The sequence below is a fragment of the Chlorocebus sabaeus genome, chromosome 28 (assembly GCF_047675955.1).
Source record: "Chlorocebus sabaeus isolate Y175 chromosome 28, mChlSab1.0.hap1, whole genome shotgun sequence".
Taxonomy (NCBI): Eukaryota; Metazoa; Chordata; class Mammalia; order Primates; family Cercopithecidae; genus Chlorocebus; species Chlorocebus sabaeus.
The window spans coordinates 15,553,171-15,569,227 of record NC_132931.1 but is presented as its reverse complement, the minus strand read 5'-3'; the positions used below and the strand labels follow the sequence as shown (position 1 = coordinate 15,569,227).

Genomic DNA, 16,057 nt, shown 5'->3' with positions numbered 1-16,057 from the left:
CAAGACCAGCCTGGCCAACATAGTGAAACCCCATCTCAACTAAAAATTAAAAAATTAGCCAGACGTGGTGGTGGGTGCTTGTAATCTCAGCTACTCAGAAGGCTGAGGCAGGAGAATCACTTGAACCCGGGTGGCAGAGATTGCAGTGAGCAGAGATCATGCTACTGCATTCCAGCCTGGGCAACAGTGCGAGACTCCATCTCAAAAAAAAAAAAAAAAAAAAAGTAGCCAGACGTTGTGGCATGTACCTGTAGTCCCAGCTACTCAGGAGGCTGAGGTAGGAGAATTGCTTGAGCCCAGGAGTTTGAGGCTGCAGTGATCAAACCACTGCACTCCAGCCTGGGCAATAGAGCAAGACCTTCTCTCAAAAAAAGAAAGAAAGAAATGATCCTTTGGCCAGGCACAGTGGCTCACACCTGTACTCCCTGCAGTTTGGGAGGCTGAGGTGGAACGACTGCTTGAGACTGGGAGTTTGAGACCAGCCTGGGGAAGAGTGAGACCCTGTCCCTACAGGAAAAAAGAAAAAAAATTAAAAATTACCCAGGTGTGGTGGCTCACGCCTGTAATCCCAGTGCTTTGGGAGACTGAGTTGGGAGGATCAGTTGAGCTCAGGAGTTTGAGAACAGCCCAAACAACATTAAAAAAAAAAAAAAGAAGGCCAGGCGCGGTGGCTCAAGCCTGTAATCCTAGCACTTTGGGAGGCCGAGACGGGCGGATCACGAGGTCAGGAGATCGAGACCATCCTGGCTAACACGGTGAAACCCCGTCTCTACTAAAAAATACAAAAAACTAGCCAGGCGAGGTGGCGGGCGCCTGTAGTCCCAGTTACTCCGGAGGCTGAGGCGGGAGAATGGCGTAAACCCGGGAGGCGGAGCTTGCAGTGAGCTGAGTTCTGGCCACTGAAGTCCAGGCTGGGGGACAGAGCGAGACTCCGTCTCAAAAAAAAAAAAAAAAAAAAAAGAAGGAGAAAGGAAAGAAAAAAGGAAAGGAAGGGAAGGGGAAAGAGGAAAGAAAGGAGAAAAGGGGGACAGGGGAAAGGAAGGGAAGGGAAGAGAAGGAAAAAAGAAAGAAAGAAAGAAAGAAAAGAAAGGAAGCCCTATGGAAGACACAAAACCCAGAGGTGAAAACACCAAGACAAGGATGTTGTATTTCTGCATTTTAATTTATTTTTCGTTTCTGTTTCTCACTTACCAACACATGTGTAAAATGTAGCAGGTGTGTTAGTAAAGGAGAAGCAGCTGGGGAGAGAGGGGCAGGAATTAAGCAGCCACATGTGAAGAGTCAGGTCAAGCAGGAAGTGACTGGGGACAGAGGTGACGGGCAGCGTCCTCCCTGCCCCACTTTCCCACAAGGCACCAGCAACTGCTGCAGCTCACAGCCCCTGCCCCAGATGATTTGGTAAACGTAGTAAAGAGCATTGCTCCCAAACCTTGTCTCAGACATTCTTCCCCCAGCCCTAGCCATGGCGCAGGGTCTGCTCAGGCAGCCCTCCAAACCCCCATAGCCTAGTGCAGGAGAAATCTGCCCCGGACTCCCAGTGCCGGCCCCTGGTTAGTATCTGAGAAGCATGAAGTGGGTGGAGTCCAGGGGGCCACAGTGGGGCTACCCCGGAGCTCCTTCTGGAGGACCCTCCTTCCAGACCCTGGAAAACTCTAGCAGAAGGCCCTCTGCTTCAGCCACAGGCTCTTATTCCAGAGGACATTAATGCGGCCTGGGGGGACTAGGGGACCTGGTAGCAGAGGCCAAGAACTTGCCTCCGATGCCCGCCGGAGCCCCTGGTTCCCTGGCGGGAAGGTTTGACCTTCCACCCGGAGCAGGACTTCCTGACTTGGATTTGCACATTGACCCCGTGAGCGCTCTGACCCTGTGTTGATGAACACAGGCGTTTTCATCAGAATTATACCCACCCTGATGAATTTTCATCTTGGAAAGTATTTTCAAGGCAAATGCCACTGAGGACGATTCAATGCCTTGCTCAGTTTCTACATAGTGCAAACAAGTTTGCTTCTTCCCCGAATTTTTCCTTGGGATCATTTTCGCCAGGATCGAAGCTTTTCCATGTGTGTCTCACCACGTCTTTGATCGCCTGGTGGGTATCCAGTCCTTGGCCAGTGTCATTAATCGTCTCGCCACTGGGAGTTTTTCCTCGTTCGTAGTAAGTCCAGTTTTCCCGGAGCAAAAATTTTTGGCAGGCCCCTCCAAGGGCAGACAAACGTGTCCCGCGTGCTGTTTCAGTCCCAGTCCACTTCTGTTTTGGCGGATGTTTTCTTTCTGGTGGTGAATCTGTGAACCTGGTATTTCCTCAGGGAATCTGGGAGATGATGATGGTGATGGTGGAAGCTTTTTACTCCAGGGATATTCCAGGATGCCTCCAGCGCCCATGAACCCGGGTCAAGGAGTTTTTCAGGTGGAGGCGGATAGGGGGTCCCCTCCTGGCCAGGCAGCCCCGATCGCGGCTCTCACAGCGCCTTGTCTGCGGGCGCAGTGGCCGTGGCGGCCTGCTCTGCACGGGCTGGGCCACCAAGGGCTGCGGGCCGCGAGGTGCGCAACAGGCCGAGGCCCCTGGAGCGGCCCGCGCCGTGCAGCTGGCGCTCGTGGCGGCGGATCTGCACCTTGTGTCGGAAGCGCTCGCCGCAGTCCTCGCACACGTAGGGCCGCTCGCCCGAGTGCGTGCGCCGGTGGCGCAGCAGGTTAGAGGAGACGCTGAAGCGCTTGCCGCAGTCCCCGCAGGCGTAGGGTCGCTCCCCGGTGTGCGTGCGCTGGTGCTGCACGAGCGCCGAGCTCTCACTGAAGCGCTTGGCGCAGTAGGAGCAGGCGTAGGGTTTCTCACCCGTGTGGATGCGCTGGTGCGTTACCAGGTTCGAGTGCTGCGAGAAGCCCTTGCCACACTCGCCGCAGCGGTGTGGCCGCTCACCTGTGTGCGTGGCCTGGTGGCGCACCAGGTCCGTGCTGCGGCTGAAGCCCTTGCCGCATTCCCCGCAGATAGTCGGCCGGTCCCTGGCGCGCCGTCGCCGCCGCTGCCGTGCGGGAGTCAATGCCGCGCTGCCTGCCGGGCCCGGGATGGCCACCACGGCCGGCGCTGCCACGGCTGGCAGCACCATGAGCTCCTGCAGCACCACGTAGCCTGGGGGAGCCACCACGACCGCGGCTGGAGCCCCGGGGACTGCCGCTCCGCCACCCCCTGCGGCTGGCACCAGTTCTAGCTGCAGCTCCGGTTGCACCGGGGTCAGCTCCAGCTGCACCTCCTGCTGCTGGGCGCCCAGCTCCACCGGGGTCAGCTCCAGCTGCACCTCCTGCTGCTCCAGCTGCTGCTGCTCTAGCTGCTGCTGCTGCTCCAGCTGTTGCTCCAGCTGCTGCAGCTGCTCCTGCAGTTTGAGCTGCAGCTGCCGCTGCTCCTGCTGCCGTTCCAGCTCCTGCTGCCGCTCCAACTCCTGCCGCTGCTGCTCCAGCTCCTGCTCCGACCCCAGGTCCACCGGCATGAGCTCCAGCTCCACCTCTTCCTCCTCCTCGGGCTCCAGGGGAGGAGGCTGCAGTTGTTGCTGTTGCAATTGTTCCTGCTGCTGTTGCAACAGCTGCTGTTGCTGCTGCTGCTTTAATTGTTCCTGCTGCTGCAGCAGTAGCTGCTGCTGTAACTGTGCCTGCTGCTGTTCCAGCAGTTGCTGTTGTAACTGTGCCTGCTGCTGCTGCAACAGTTGCTGCTGTAACTGTTCCTGCTGCTGCAGCAACAGTAGCTGCTGCTGCTGCTGCTGTAGCTGTTCCTGCTGCTGTTGAAACTGTTGCTGCTGTAATTGTTCCTGCTGTTGTAGCAGCTGCTGCTGTTGTAACTGTTCCTGCTGTTGCTGTAACAGCTGTTGCTCTTGCACTTGCTGCTGTAGCTGTTCCTGCTGCTGCAACGGCTGTTGCTCTTGTGCTTGCTGCGACTGTGATGGCTCCTGCTGTGGCTGTAACGGCTCCTGCTGTGGCTGCAACTGCTCCTGCTGCTGCTGTAATGGCTGTTGCTCTTGCACTTGCTGTGGCTGTACCTGTTGCTGCTGGTGCATTAGCTGCAGTTCAGGTTTCAGTTCCTGATGGTGCGTGGATTGGTGTTTTTCCTGCTGTAGTTGAGATAGCTGTTGTTGCCCGTCTTGCTGCGGCTGTTGTTGCAGTTCTAGGTGTGGTTGCGGCTGTTGCAGTTGCTCCTGCTGTGGCTGTTGCTGCGGTTTGGGCTGCTGTTCTAACTGCTGCAGTTGCAATTCCTGTTGTCCTGGCTGGGTTTCCTCAGCGATTTCACTGGCCCCCACTGGGGCCAAGACTGCTGGCCGCTGTGGACTGCAGCTCCCCTCCTGAGGCTCTTCCTCCTCCTGACTCTCACTCCCACCACTGCCACCTGCGGAAGAAATGGCAGGAAGCCAAGAGAGAAACATCTACAGGAAGCTCTCTGGTCCAGACCCCAGGACCTGCCCCTTACCTGCCCTCAAAGATACACTAACACACTCTTAGCAGGAGCCCAAAAGTGCTGGATCAAGTAATGATAGCAGCCCAGCAGAAACTGAAATGCTGCAGGGGCTGGGGGTGGCTTGGAAATGTGCCCAGGTGGCCGGGTACGGTGGCTCATGCCTATAATCCCAGCACTTTGAGAGGCCGAGGTGGGCAGATTGCTTGCGCTCAGAAGTTCGAAACCAGCCTGAGCAACATGGCGAAAGCCTGCCTCTACTAAAAATACAAAAAATTAGCCAGGTGTGGTGCCCCGTGCCTGTAGTCCCAGCTACTCAGGAGGCTGAGGCAGGAGAATCGCTTGAACTCAGGAGGTGGAGGTTGCAGTGAGCCGAGATCATACCACTGTGCTCCAGCCTGGGCCATGTCGAAAGAAAGACAGAGAAAGAGCGAAGGAAACAAGGAAGGGCGGGGAAGGAAGGAAGGAAGGAAGGAGGCCCAGGGACTGCTGGTGACCTCCCTCTGGACCCCAGCTCCCTGATCCTTCCTTGGAGCTTCCCTTTACACAGGCCCCATGCTCTGATCTCGGCACTGACACCAGCAGGGGTGCCGGGGGCTCCCTGACCATCCTGAGAAGTCTCTTGTGCTTAATCACCCTCCAGTAGAAACCACTGAACCAGTTCAGCATGGGGTTGGTTCCAATGGCCAAGCCACCAACCCCATGCTGAACTCCGACCTCAGTTACAGCCACACCTTAAATAAATAAAACTCTCCTTCTCTGTAAATAATAAATAATTTATATAAAGCTGCCTGGAATTGTTACCGCAAATAGTTTCCCAACATCACCAAAGTGTCAAAGAGACCACTAAGTTTCAGGCGGGAAGTCCTCAGTTCAGAACCTAACTCTACCAGTCGGCAGGTGTACAACCTCCTGCAGGCTCACAGCCCTGTCTATAAAATAGATCAGTGATACGCACACCATCTGCTTAAACAGTACAACAACGAGAGCCCTGGCATAGTCCCTGGAACCTGGTAGGTGCCTGAAAATTCCCTCTCTCTGCAGGTTAGGATTGGTTTGCAAAGTAACAAAAAATACCAAGGAGACTGGGAGTGTTTGAGATTGTCATTCCTGAGTACAAAGGACTAACTGAGCTGGGCGTGATGGCTCATGCCTGTAATCCCAACACTTTGGGAGGCATAAAGCTGGGAGGCCCTGCATAAACAGCACCACTCCGTTACTACGCTTCTCTTTCCACACCACGTCCACCATGAGTTTCTCATTTTGAGTGTTACTATGGTGCTATTGGAAAATCCCAATTCTTCTTTCTATATGTGACCTGAGGCGGCATTCTCTATTCCCAAATCTGATTTCAATATCTCTTCTCCCTATAACATCACGTTTTCCATTTTGTAATGGAAGGCAACGCTTTCTGGCCACTTTTCCAGGAATATGTTGATTTAATAAAATCAAAGGATGGCTGGGCGCGTTGGCTCGTGCGTGTAATCCTAGCACTTTGGGAGGTTGAGGCAAGTGGATCACGAGGTCAGGAGAGCGAGACCATCCTGGCCAATATGGTGAAACCCCATCTTTAATAAAATGCAAAAAATCCGGGTGTGGTGGCGTGCGCTGTAGTCCCAGCTACTTGGGAGGCTGAGGCCGGGGAATCACTTGAACCTGAAAGGTGGAGGTTGCAGTGAGCTGAGATAATGCCACTGCACTCCAGCCCGGCGACAGAGCGAGACTCCGTCTCAAAAACAAATAAACAAGAAACAAAAACAAACAAAAAAAGAACCAAGGGACATGGTGAAACCCTGCCTCTACTAAAAACACAAAAATTAGCCGGGCATGGTGGCATGCACCTATAGTCCCAGCTACTCGGGAGGCTGCAGCAGGAGAACAGGAGAACTGCTTGAACCCAGGAGGTGGAGGTTGCAGTGAGTCGAGATCCAGCCACCACACTCCAGCCTGGGCGACAGAGCAAGACTCTGTCTCAAAAAAAAAAAAAAAAAAAAAAATTCCACCAAGGGAGATCTACATGCATATAATTTCCTCTAGTAAAATATTCCTAATAACCTTTGGTTAGGCTAATGGATCCGTGAGTGTGCTTTTCACAGACACTCACATCAGCTGGGGGGAAGCACATGGTAGGAGAAGACAGGGTGAAAACTGTCCCCCCAGCAAGTCCACTGGTGGGAGAAGGGGCACTCCCTTCTCCCACCCCTTCTGGGAGCAACAAGACAGATTGTACCTGTGTGAATCTCCCCTTTGCTGGCACAGTCTTGACCACAGGCCACTCTGACTCCCTGGGGCAGCAATTTCAGGTTTTTTTTTTTTTTGGAGACAAGGTCTCACTCTTGTCTCCCAGGCTGGAGTGCAGTGGCACAATCTCAGCTCACTGTAGCCTCAACCTCCCAAGCTCAAGCGATCCTCCCATCTCAGCCTCCCAAGTGGCTGGGACTACAGGCATACACCACCATGCCTAGCTAATTTTTTAAATTTTTTGTAGAGATGGGGTTTTGCCATGTTGCACAGGCTGGTCTCGAACTCCTGAGCTCAAGCGATCCACCTGCCTCGGCCTCCCAAAGTGCTGGGATTACAGGCATGAGCCATTGTGCCTGACCTCAGTATTTTTAACAAAGGCATTTTAGTGACCATCTAGTTCAATGTTGTCTGACATGTATACCTTCTCAAAGTTTCGTCAGCTAAATGTACAAGTCAGAAGGGTCTTCCTTTCTTCTTCTTTTCTTTGAGACAGAGTCTTGCCCTGTCGCCCAGGCTGGAGTGCAGTGGCACGATCCTGGCTCACTGCAACCTCTGCCTCCTGGGTTCAAGTGATTCTTCTGCCTCAGCCTCCTGAGTAGCTGGGATTACAGGCGCCCGCCACACTCAGCTAATTTTTGTATTTGTAGTAGAGACAGTGTTTCACCATGTTGGCCAGGCTGGTCTCAAATTCCTGGCTTCGAGTGATCTGCCCGCCTTGGCCTCCCAAAGTGCTGAGATTACGGGAATGAACCACCACGCCTGGTCAGAAGGGTCCTTTTTGACTCCACATGTCCCCATCCCACCCCTTCAATTCCTTTGGTCCTTTTCAAGCTCTGTCCCGCCCTGCCCCAGGCCCTCACTCAGCACCCTTAAAGCACAGAATGGAAACTGGCTCTCATGAGTGTGGCCACCAAAGAAGGTTTGCCGAGAGTGGGTCCCAGAGGAAGAAGTCTTGGAAGGAAGCCACAGAGCCAACATCGGGGGCAGGAGGGGCAGAGGAAGAATGCCTATCAGTACTTGAATGGGATCTGGGAAATTGAGTGGAAATTGACTCAGGAGCTGGAGCCAGGTGTGGTGAGGATGGTGGAGGCCCCCTGGCTGCCAGGAAACACAGCAATGAGTTCCAGCCAGCACGCACCTGTGAGTGTGAGTCCAGTCAGCACTCATGTGGGGACTGGGGAGCCCCTCACCAGCCTGGCCTCAGCCTGCCTGACACAGTCACCTTGGAAAATCTCAAGGCAGAGCTGCTGGTGTTACTCGATGCAGCTGAGGTTGGCTAGTGTGAGTCTGTGCAGGCTGCCCACCACTCTTGGGCCTCTTTCTGCCATGGCAGGCAGGTATGGGGCTCTGTCAAGGGATTCCCCCAGGCCCTCACCTGAGAGGGTGTCAGGCCCTGGGCGCCCATCTTCAAGACATCGAAGTTCCAGCACGAAGGTCTCGGTCGCTGGCCCCACCTCCATCCTGGCGGTCAGACCCGGATTCCCGGGAGTCGGCTGTGCTGAAAGGAAGGAAGCGGTTTAGACAGGCGGGAGTGCTTTGAGCTCCTGCCAGGTGCCACAGGCCTCCTGCCAGGTGCCACAGACCCTCCACCTCTGCCTCAGGCCACCTAGAGTGGTCAGTTCCACCCCTGCTGCAACTACAGGACTTTCCAGGCCGCAGTGGGGAACCGGGAGTGCCGGCGGCCTGGAGGCTCAGGGCTGGGGAGGTGGTAGCCAGCACCAGAGGCTGTCACCTGCACAGAGGCAGAGCTGCCTCTCCTGACCTTTCACAGGGGGATAGAGAGTGGGGTAGCCCCACTGAGACACAACTGTGGGTGTCAGCCCTTCACAAGGGAGGAAAGCTAGAGTCACCAAAGGGACATTTAGGGTGGGGAGCTCTGGGGTCTAAGAGTGACTGTCCATCAACATCCTTTCTGCCTCCTTTTTAATACTGTTTTTTTTTTTTTTTTTGAGACGGAGTCTCGCTCTGTCGCCCAGGCTGGAGTGCAGCGATCTTGGCTCACTGCAACCTCCGTCTCCCTGGTTCAAGCGATTCTCCTGCCTCAGCCTACCGAGTAGCTGGGGCTACAGGTGCGCGCCATCACACCCAGCTAATTTTTATGGTTTTTTTTAATATTGTGGACGATGTTGCCCAAGGCTGGTCTCGAACTCCTGGCCTCAGGTGATCCTCCTGTCTTGGCCTCCCAAAGTGTTGGTTGAGTGAGCCACCGCGCCTGGCCCCTTCCATTCTATTGCCTTCCTGGCCTGCTCTGAGAAGGCCACCAGCAGGCCACATGTGTCAGCTGCTACCCCAGCTCCCAGGCAACGCAGGTGTCCAGAGCACTGTCACCCACCGCCTGGCCCTGTGCCCAGGTGCCCCTGAGGGTCCACCCTGGCCTGTGCAGAACTGGCCCCTCTCCCCTAAACAGGCCGACTTGCGCCATCCAGTCCAAACTCTCTCAAGGGACGCGTCCCCGGTGGTCCAGCGCCAACGACCCCCTGGGCCTCACCTGGTGGAGCATTTCCTGCTCCCGGGGCAGCCTCTGCGCTAGGGAGGTGTGGTCAGCAGAGGCTGCGAGGTGAAGGCCACGGCGTGCAGCCAGCTCATTCCGGAGGCACCTCCATCCAGAAAGAGCCGGGACGCGCAGGGCCACCCCGGGGACTTTCTGGGCACTCCGGAGCGTCCACGCCGTCTGGGCTGCCGAGGTCGCCCTGGGCCAAGGGAAGGGGCCGAGAGGAGCGGCCGAGCAGAAGTTGGTGGAGACTCTCCGGCAGGGGTCGGGGCGGGAGGCAGCGCCCCGAATCCCGCGCGGGGCTCAGGGCCGGCCCCCCGGGACCATCGCGGGCAGCGGGATCCAGGCCGGCGCCCAGGGTCGGCACCACGGGGTGGCCCCGCCTGGGGTCGGCGGCGGCCAGGCGACGCGGGTCCTCGGGGGCTACAGGTGCGCGGAGCCTGCGGGCGGCCTTGGCCGGGCTACGCGGTGGCCGGGGCGGGGGCGGGGCGGGCGCCGCGGCCGGGCCGGGTCCCCCTGGGCTCGCCCGCCCGCCGGGGAGTGCGTCCGTTCGGGCCGCTGGCCGGGCCGGGGGCGGGGGCGCGGGGGCTGGCACAGGAAGTCCCCCCGGCATCCGCATCCTGTCCCCCGCCCCTGCCCGCCCGCCGCGCCCCCGCGCCCCGGCCCCCGCCGCCGCCGCCGCCGCCGCCGCCGCCGCTCTAGGCAGCCGCAGCTCGGTGGGCTTAACCCTTCCCGGCCCGGCCACTCACCCAGCCCAGGGGACACGATGCGGCGGCCCCTGGGGCGTCCCGGGCCGGCCGGTGCCCAGCGCAGCGCGCGCTGTGCCGCATCCCTGCTGCGCGTGTCCGCGCGCCACGGTTGGCGACTGTCACTGCCTGGGTGTCTGGGTGGGGGGTACCCAGCCCGATCCCTGCCACCCCCTAGAGGGCAGGCGTGGCCTCGGGGAGCCCCTGCCGGGGTGCAAATTGTGGCTAATGAGCACTCAATTCGATGGCACTCGAAGAGGGAGTAGGCGCCATCCGGGCCCGGCCAGAGCAGGCCCTGGAGAGGCCACCCGGGTCCGCACCGTGGAGCCCTCCTCCTGGACCCCTGGGCTGGGGAGGGCAGGCCAGTAGGGAGTGTGTGCCTCCCTCCCCCTGTTCGGGGACTGTGACCCGCATAGATCAAATGAGGCCACCGTAGAGAACTGGCAGAGCTGGAATCCTCCCTCCCGGCGCCCCTGCGGTCTTTCGCTGACCACAAGGCTGGTTGGTGGTCAGGCCTCCCACCTCTCCCACCCTCTCCTCTCCTCTCCTCTTTCCCGACTTGGCAAGCGGATTCCTCCCTGAGTCAGGGGTCTTCTCCAAGGGAGGCCTTCCCTGACCCTGTCTTAATGTTCCACCACCTAACTTTCCTGTCCTCAGGGCACAAACCTCTCTAACCTGGAGAATTCACATTCACATTGGGATGCTTAAATTCTTTAGAAAAACCCAAAGATCTAGGGGCAGGGCATGGTAGTTCACGCCTGTAAACCCAGCACTTCAGAAGTATCACTTGAGGCTGGTAGTTTGAGACCAGCCTGGTCAACACAGCAAGACCCCATATCTACATAAAATGTTTTGTTTTTGTTTTTTTTAAATTAACTCGGCTACTAAAAAGTACCCTGTAATCCCAACTACTTGGGAGGCCAAGGTGGGTGGATCACTTGAGCCCAGAAGGAGGTTGAGGCTGCAGTGAGCTATGATCGCTCCACTGCACCCTAGCCTGGGTGACAGAGCGAGACCCCGTCTCCATCTAAAAACAAGCAAACATGCTGGGCGCAGTGGCTCATGCCTGTAAACCCAGCACTTTGGGAGGCCGAGGCAGGTGGATCACCTGAGGTCGGGAGTTGGAGACCAGCCTGACCAACATGGAGAAACTCCATCTGTACTAAAGATACAAAATTAGCCGGGTGTGGTGGCACATGCCTGTAACCCCAGCTACTCGGGAGGCTGAGGCAGGAGAATTGCTTGAGTCTGGGAGGTGGAAGTTGCGGTGAGCCTAGATCACGCCATTGCACTCCGGCCTGGGCAACAAGAGTGCAACTCCATCTCAAAAACCAAAAACAAGCAAACAAAAACAAAAAAATGAAAGATCTGGTGACAAAGATTGCTCCTGGGGTGCAGCAGGAATGCCCCCCTGGCGGGGGGACAAGAGCCGTCAGGGTGCACAGCCCCCTCCCTTCCTCCTGTTCCTGGGCTCACACTGCTGCGGCACAGGTGGCCACCTTGTCCTGTTTTTGGAATCTCTCTGGCCCCCGCAGGCACTGGAGTTTGAGGCTTCGCCTCTGGCCCTTGCTTGAAAAGGCTGTATTCTGGTGGCTTCCGCCCCAGGCTAGAAAAAGTGCAGCAAGAACCTGGCTTTGGAGACAGAGTCATCTAGGGTTATGGGACCTTTTTGCAGCCAGGTAACTGCAGGTAAATGACTGCTTTGCATCTGTGAAGTTGAGATGGCAGCCTGCTAGGCAGGATAAGGACGAGCAGATAGAGTGAGGAGGATATGGCCAGGAGTATGAGATCAGAGCAGGTGTGTACCTGCCTCCTCTAGCCTCCTGCAAGACTTCATGCCCTGAGGGGCCCCTCCCTCCCTCAGGTCTTTAAGCTGGCTTCTTTCTGATAGGATTTACACATCCTCAGGGCTCTCCCATCTTAAAAACATGCTACCCTGGCCAGGCGCAGTGGCTTATGCTTACGCAGTGGCACTTTGGGAAGCCAAGGCAGGAGGATCATGTGAGCCCTGGCTTTGGAGGCTGCAGTGAGGCATGACCACGCCACTGCACTCCAGCCTGGGCGACAGAGCAAGACTCTACTGGCCAGGCACGGTGGCTCACGCCTGTAATCCCAGCATTTTAGGAGGCCAACATGGGCGGATCATGAGGACCAGAGATAGAGACCATCCTGGTCAACATGGTGAAACCCTGTTTCTAATACTATATATATACATATACACACACACACACACATATACACACACAGTTGGGTGTGGTGGCGCACGCCTGTAGTCCCAGCTACTCGGGAGGCTGAGGCAGGAGAATCACTTGAGCCCAGGAGGCGGAGGTTGCAGTGAGCCGAGATCACACCACCGCACTCCAGCCTGGTGACACTGTGAGACTCCACCTCAAAAAAAAAAAAAAAAAAAAAAAAAAAAAGACTATGTAAAATATAAAAGAGCTACCCACTTCTCCCTCCTGCCCTTGACAGTCAACCTTCCTTTGCCATATCCCCATCTGCCCATCCCTCCTTCTCCTCTCTGACCTGGCCTCACCCCAGCCAGGCAACTTCCTGTGATATCACCAGCAACATCCATGTCACTAAACCCTCATCATGTTTGGCCTCTGGGCAGCGTTGGACACTTCAGCCATGCTGTCCAGGGAGAAACACCTTGGTTCCCCTTCCTCTTGGCCCCTTCTCTGACACCTTGCAGGCTCTGCTCCCCTCCCTCCGGCTCGTTGCTCACCTGTGCACCAGAGAGGTGTCCCACTGTGTCCACAAACAGTTCCTCCCACTGAGCTTTTTGTTGCTGTTTGTTTTTGAGACAGGGTCTCACTCCCATTGCCCAGGCTGGAGTGCAGTGGCACAATCACAGCTCACTGCAGCCTCAACTTCCCAGGCTCAGGTGATCCTCCCACCTCAGCCTCCCAAGTACCTAGGACTACAGGGATGCACCACCACACCTGGCTAATTTATTCTTTTGTTGAGATGAGGTCTCCCTATGTTGTCCAGCTTCGTCTTGAACTCCTGGCCTCAAGCAATCCTCCCACCTCAGCCTCCCAAAGTGCCGGGATTACCAGGCATGAGCTACTGCACCTGGCTTTTTTTTTTTTTTTTTTTTTGATATGGAGTCTCGCTCTGTTGCCCAGGCTAGAGTGCAGTGGCCGGATCTCACCTCACTGCAAGCTCCGCCTCCCGGGTTTACGCCATTCTCCTGCCTCAGCCTCCCGAGTAGCTGGGACTACAGGCGCCCTCCACCTCGCCCGGCTAGTTTTTTTTTTTTTTTTTGTACTTTTTAGTAGAGACGGGGTTTCACCGTGTTCGCCAGGATGGTCTCAATCTCCTGACCTCGTGATCCGCCCGTCTCGGCCTCCCAAAGTGCTGAGATTACAGGCTTGAGCCACCGCGCCTGGCCCTGGCTATTTTATTGATTGATTGATTGATTGATTGATTGATTTAGAGATGGAGTTTTGCTCTGTCACCCAGGCTGGAGTGCAGTGGGACGATCTCAGCTCACTGTAACCTCTGCCTCCCAGGTTCAAGTGATTCTCCTCCCTTAGCCTCCCGGGTAGCTGGGACTACAGGCGCGTGCCATCACACCTGGCTAACTTTTGTATTTTTAGTAGAGATGGGGTTTCACTATGTTGGCCAGGCTGGTCTCAAACTCCTGACCTCAAGTGATCCACCCTCCTCGGCCTCCCAAAGAGCAGGAATTATAGGAATGAGCCAGCATGCCTGGCCCCAGCTAGAATCTTTTTGTTTTGTTTTGTTTTGTTTTTTTGAGATGGAGTCTCTCTCTGTCGCCCAGGCTGGAGTGCAGTGGCCATTCTCGGCTCACTGCAAGCTCTGCCTCCCAGATTTACGCCATTCTCCTGCCTCAGCCTCCCGAGTAGCTGGGACTACAGGCGCCCGCCACCTCGCCCGGCTAGTGTTTTTTGTTTTTGTATTTTTTAGTAGAGACGGGGTTTTACCATGTTAGCCAGGATGGTCCCGATCTCCTGACCTCGTGATCCGCCCGCCTCGGCCTCCCAAAGTGCTGGGATGACAGGCTTGAGCCACCGCGCCCGGTGTAGAATCTTTTAGTAAGCCTTCCCACATCTTCCTTTGGAGCTATAAATACCTCCCAACTCAACTTTCCACCTAGTCAATCTGGTCAGGAAGGTATTTGCTTCACTGTTTCCTTAGGGCATTTCTTCAGGGGTTTCCTCCCTGTAGATCCACACTGGGCAGGATGCTGTTGAGGCTGCCGCTGGCTGTCAACCTGGGACCCCCCATCACCATCTTTCCGGGATTGGCCTTTGTTAGCCTCACACTAATCCCTGTTCTCACACCATGTCTGTCTCTTTCTTATTATATTTATTTTTTGAGTCAGGGTCTTGCTCTGTTACCCAGGCTGGAGTGCAGTGGTGCCACCGTGGCTCATTGCAGCCTCGAACTCCTGGGCTCAAGTGATCTTCCTGTCTCAGCTTTTTTTTTTTTTTTGAGACAGAGTCTTGCTCTATTGCCCAGGCTAGAGAGTGGCACAATCTCAGCTCACTGCAACCTCCACTTCCCAGGTTCAAGTGATTCTCCTGCCTCACCTTCCTGCATAGCTGGGATTACAGGTGCCAGCCACCACACCCAGCTAATTTTTGTATTTTTAGTAGAGATGGGATTTTGCCACATTGATCAGGCTGGTCTTGAACTCCTGACTCTGTGATCCGCCTGCCTTGGCCTCCCAAAGTGCTGGGATTACAGGTGTGAGCCATCGCACCCAGCCCTGTCTCAGCTTTTCAAAGTGCTGGAATTACAGGTGTGAGCCATGGCACTTGGCCAAAGTCTTTATTCTCTTTTTTTTTTTTTTTTTTTTTTTTTTGAGACGGAGTCTCGCTCTGTGGCCCAGGCTGGAGTGCAGTGGCCGGATCTCAGCTCACTGCAAGCTCCGCCTCCCGGGTTCACGCCATTCTCCTGCCTCAGCCTCCCGAGTAGCTGGGACTACAGGCGCCCGCCACCTCGCCCGGCTAGTTTTTTTGTAGTTTTAGTAGAGACGGGGTTTCACCGTGTTAGCCAGGATGGTCTCGATCTTCTGACCTCGTGATCCGCCCGTCTCGGCCTCCCAAAGTGCTGGGATTACAGGCTTGAGCCACCGCGCCCGGCCAAAGTCTTTATTCTCACATTAGATTGGCTATGGATTATAGATTGGCAATTGTTTCCCCTCAGAATGTTAAAGACAATTTTTTTGCGTTTTTTTTTTTTTTTTTTTTTTTTTCTGAGACAGAGTCTCACTCTATCTCCTAGGCTGGAGTGCCATGGTGCGATTAACAGTTTGTCTTTTAGCTTCCAGAGTTGCTAGTGGAGAAGTCCAGTGCCATTCTGATTCTTGATCCTTTGAGCCTGAGAGGAAAAGCTGGTTGGCCAGGAGCAGGTGCCTTGAAAAGGAGTGGAGTAAGACAGACTGAGCTGCTCCCAGACGGCAGCTGTGGGGCGGCAGGAAGTTTGTCTCCTCCTGGAGATGATGGAAAAGGTTTGGATTCTGTTCTGGGGAGGAGCAGCAGACTACGGAGAAACACCGAGATTAATGCTGCAGTGAGCATCGATGACGCTGCCCTTCATTTTGATGGAGCACCTTCTCAAGTGTCCTTCCCTAGAAATACTTGCATTCTCTGAATAGAACAGGAAAATAAAAATAATAAAATTTTAAAAAACGGAAGCATGCATTGGCAGTGACCTAGTGTGCAAATGTCAGGTGTCAGTCTTCAGGTCAAACACCTAATAAATGCCATCAAATGTTCCAGGACAGGGAAGTACATTGCACGAAAATAATCAGCCGGGCCTGGTGGCTCATGCCTGTAATCCCAGCAGTTTGGGAGGCCGAGGTGGGCGGATCACCTCATTCCGAGGTCAAGAGATCGAGACCATCCTGGCCAACATGGTGAAACCACGTCTCTACTAAAAATACAAAAATTAGCTTGACGTGGTGGCAGGCACCTGTAGTCCCAGCTACTTGGTAGACTGAGGCAGGAGAATCACTTGAACCTGGAAGGTGGAGGTTGCAGTGAGCCGAGATCACACCATTGCACTCCAGCCTGGCAACAGAGTGAGACTCTGTGTCAGAACAACAAGCAATTGGGGTTCAAGCATTTCTCCTGCCTCAGCCTCCTAAGTAGCTGGGATTACAGGTGC

At 55.4% G+C, this 16,057-nt stretch overlaps 1 protein-coding gene across 2 annotated transcripts; it reads right to left on the bottom strand.

The window, feature by feature from the left end:
• Window positions 1-1,143: 1,143 nt before the first annotated feature.
• On the bottom strand, window positions 1,144-9,625 carry ZNF853 (zinc finger protein 853). 2 transcript variants are annotated; one of them, XM_008018754.3, is made up of 3 exons: window positions 9,165-9,625; window positions 8,052-8,169; window positions 1,144-4,366 (listed from the first exon to the last, which is right to left on the bottom strand). In XM_008018754.3, exons 1-3 carry the CDS (start codon window positions 9,174-9,176, stop codon window positions 2,460-2,462), a joined length of 2,037 nt encoding a protein of 678 aa, XP_008016945.3. In that variant the 5' UTR covers window positions 9,177-9,625; the 3' UTR covers window positions 1,144-2,459. The 2 variants fall into 2 exon arrangements, with proteins under 2 accessions (XP_008016945.3, XP_037851376.2); XM_037995448.2 differs by having other exon boundaries at window positions 8,052-8,174; window positions 9,165-9,624.
• Window positions 9,626-16,057: the final 6,432 nt, after the last annotated feature.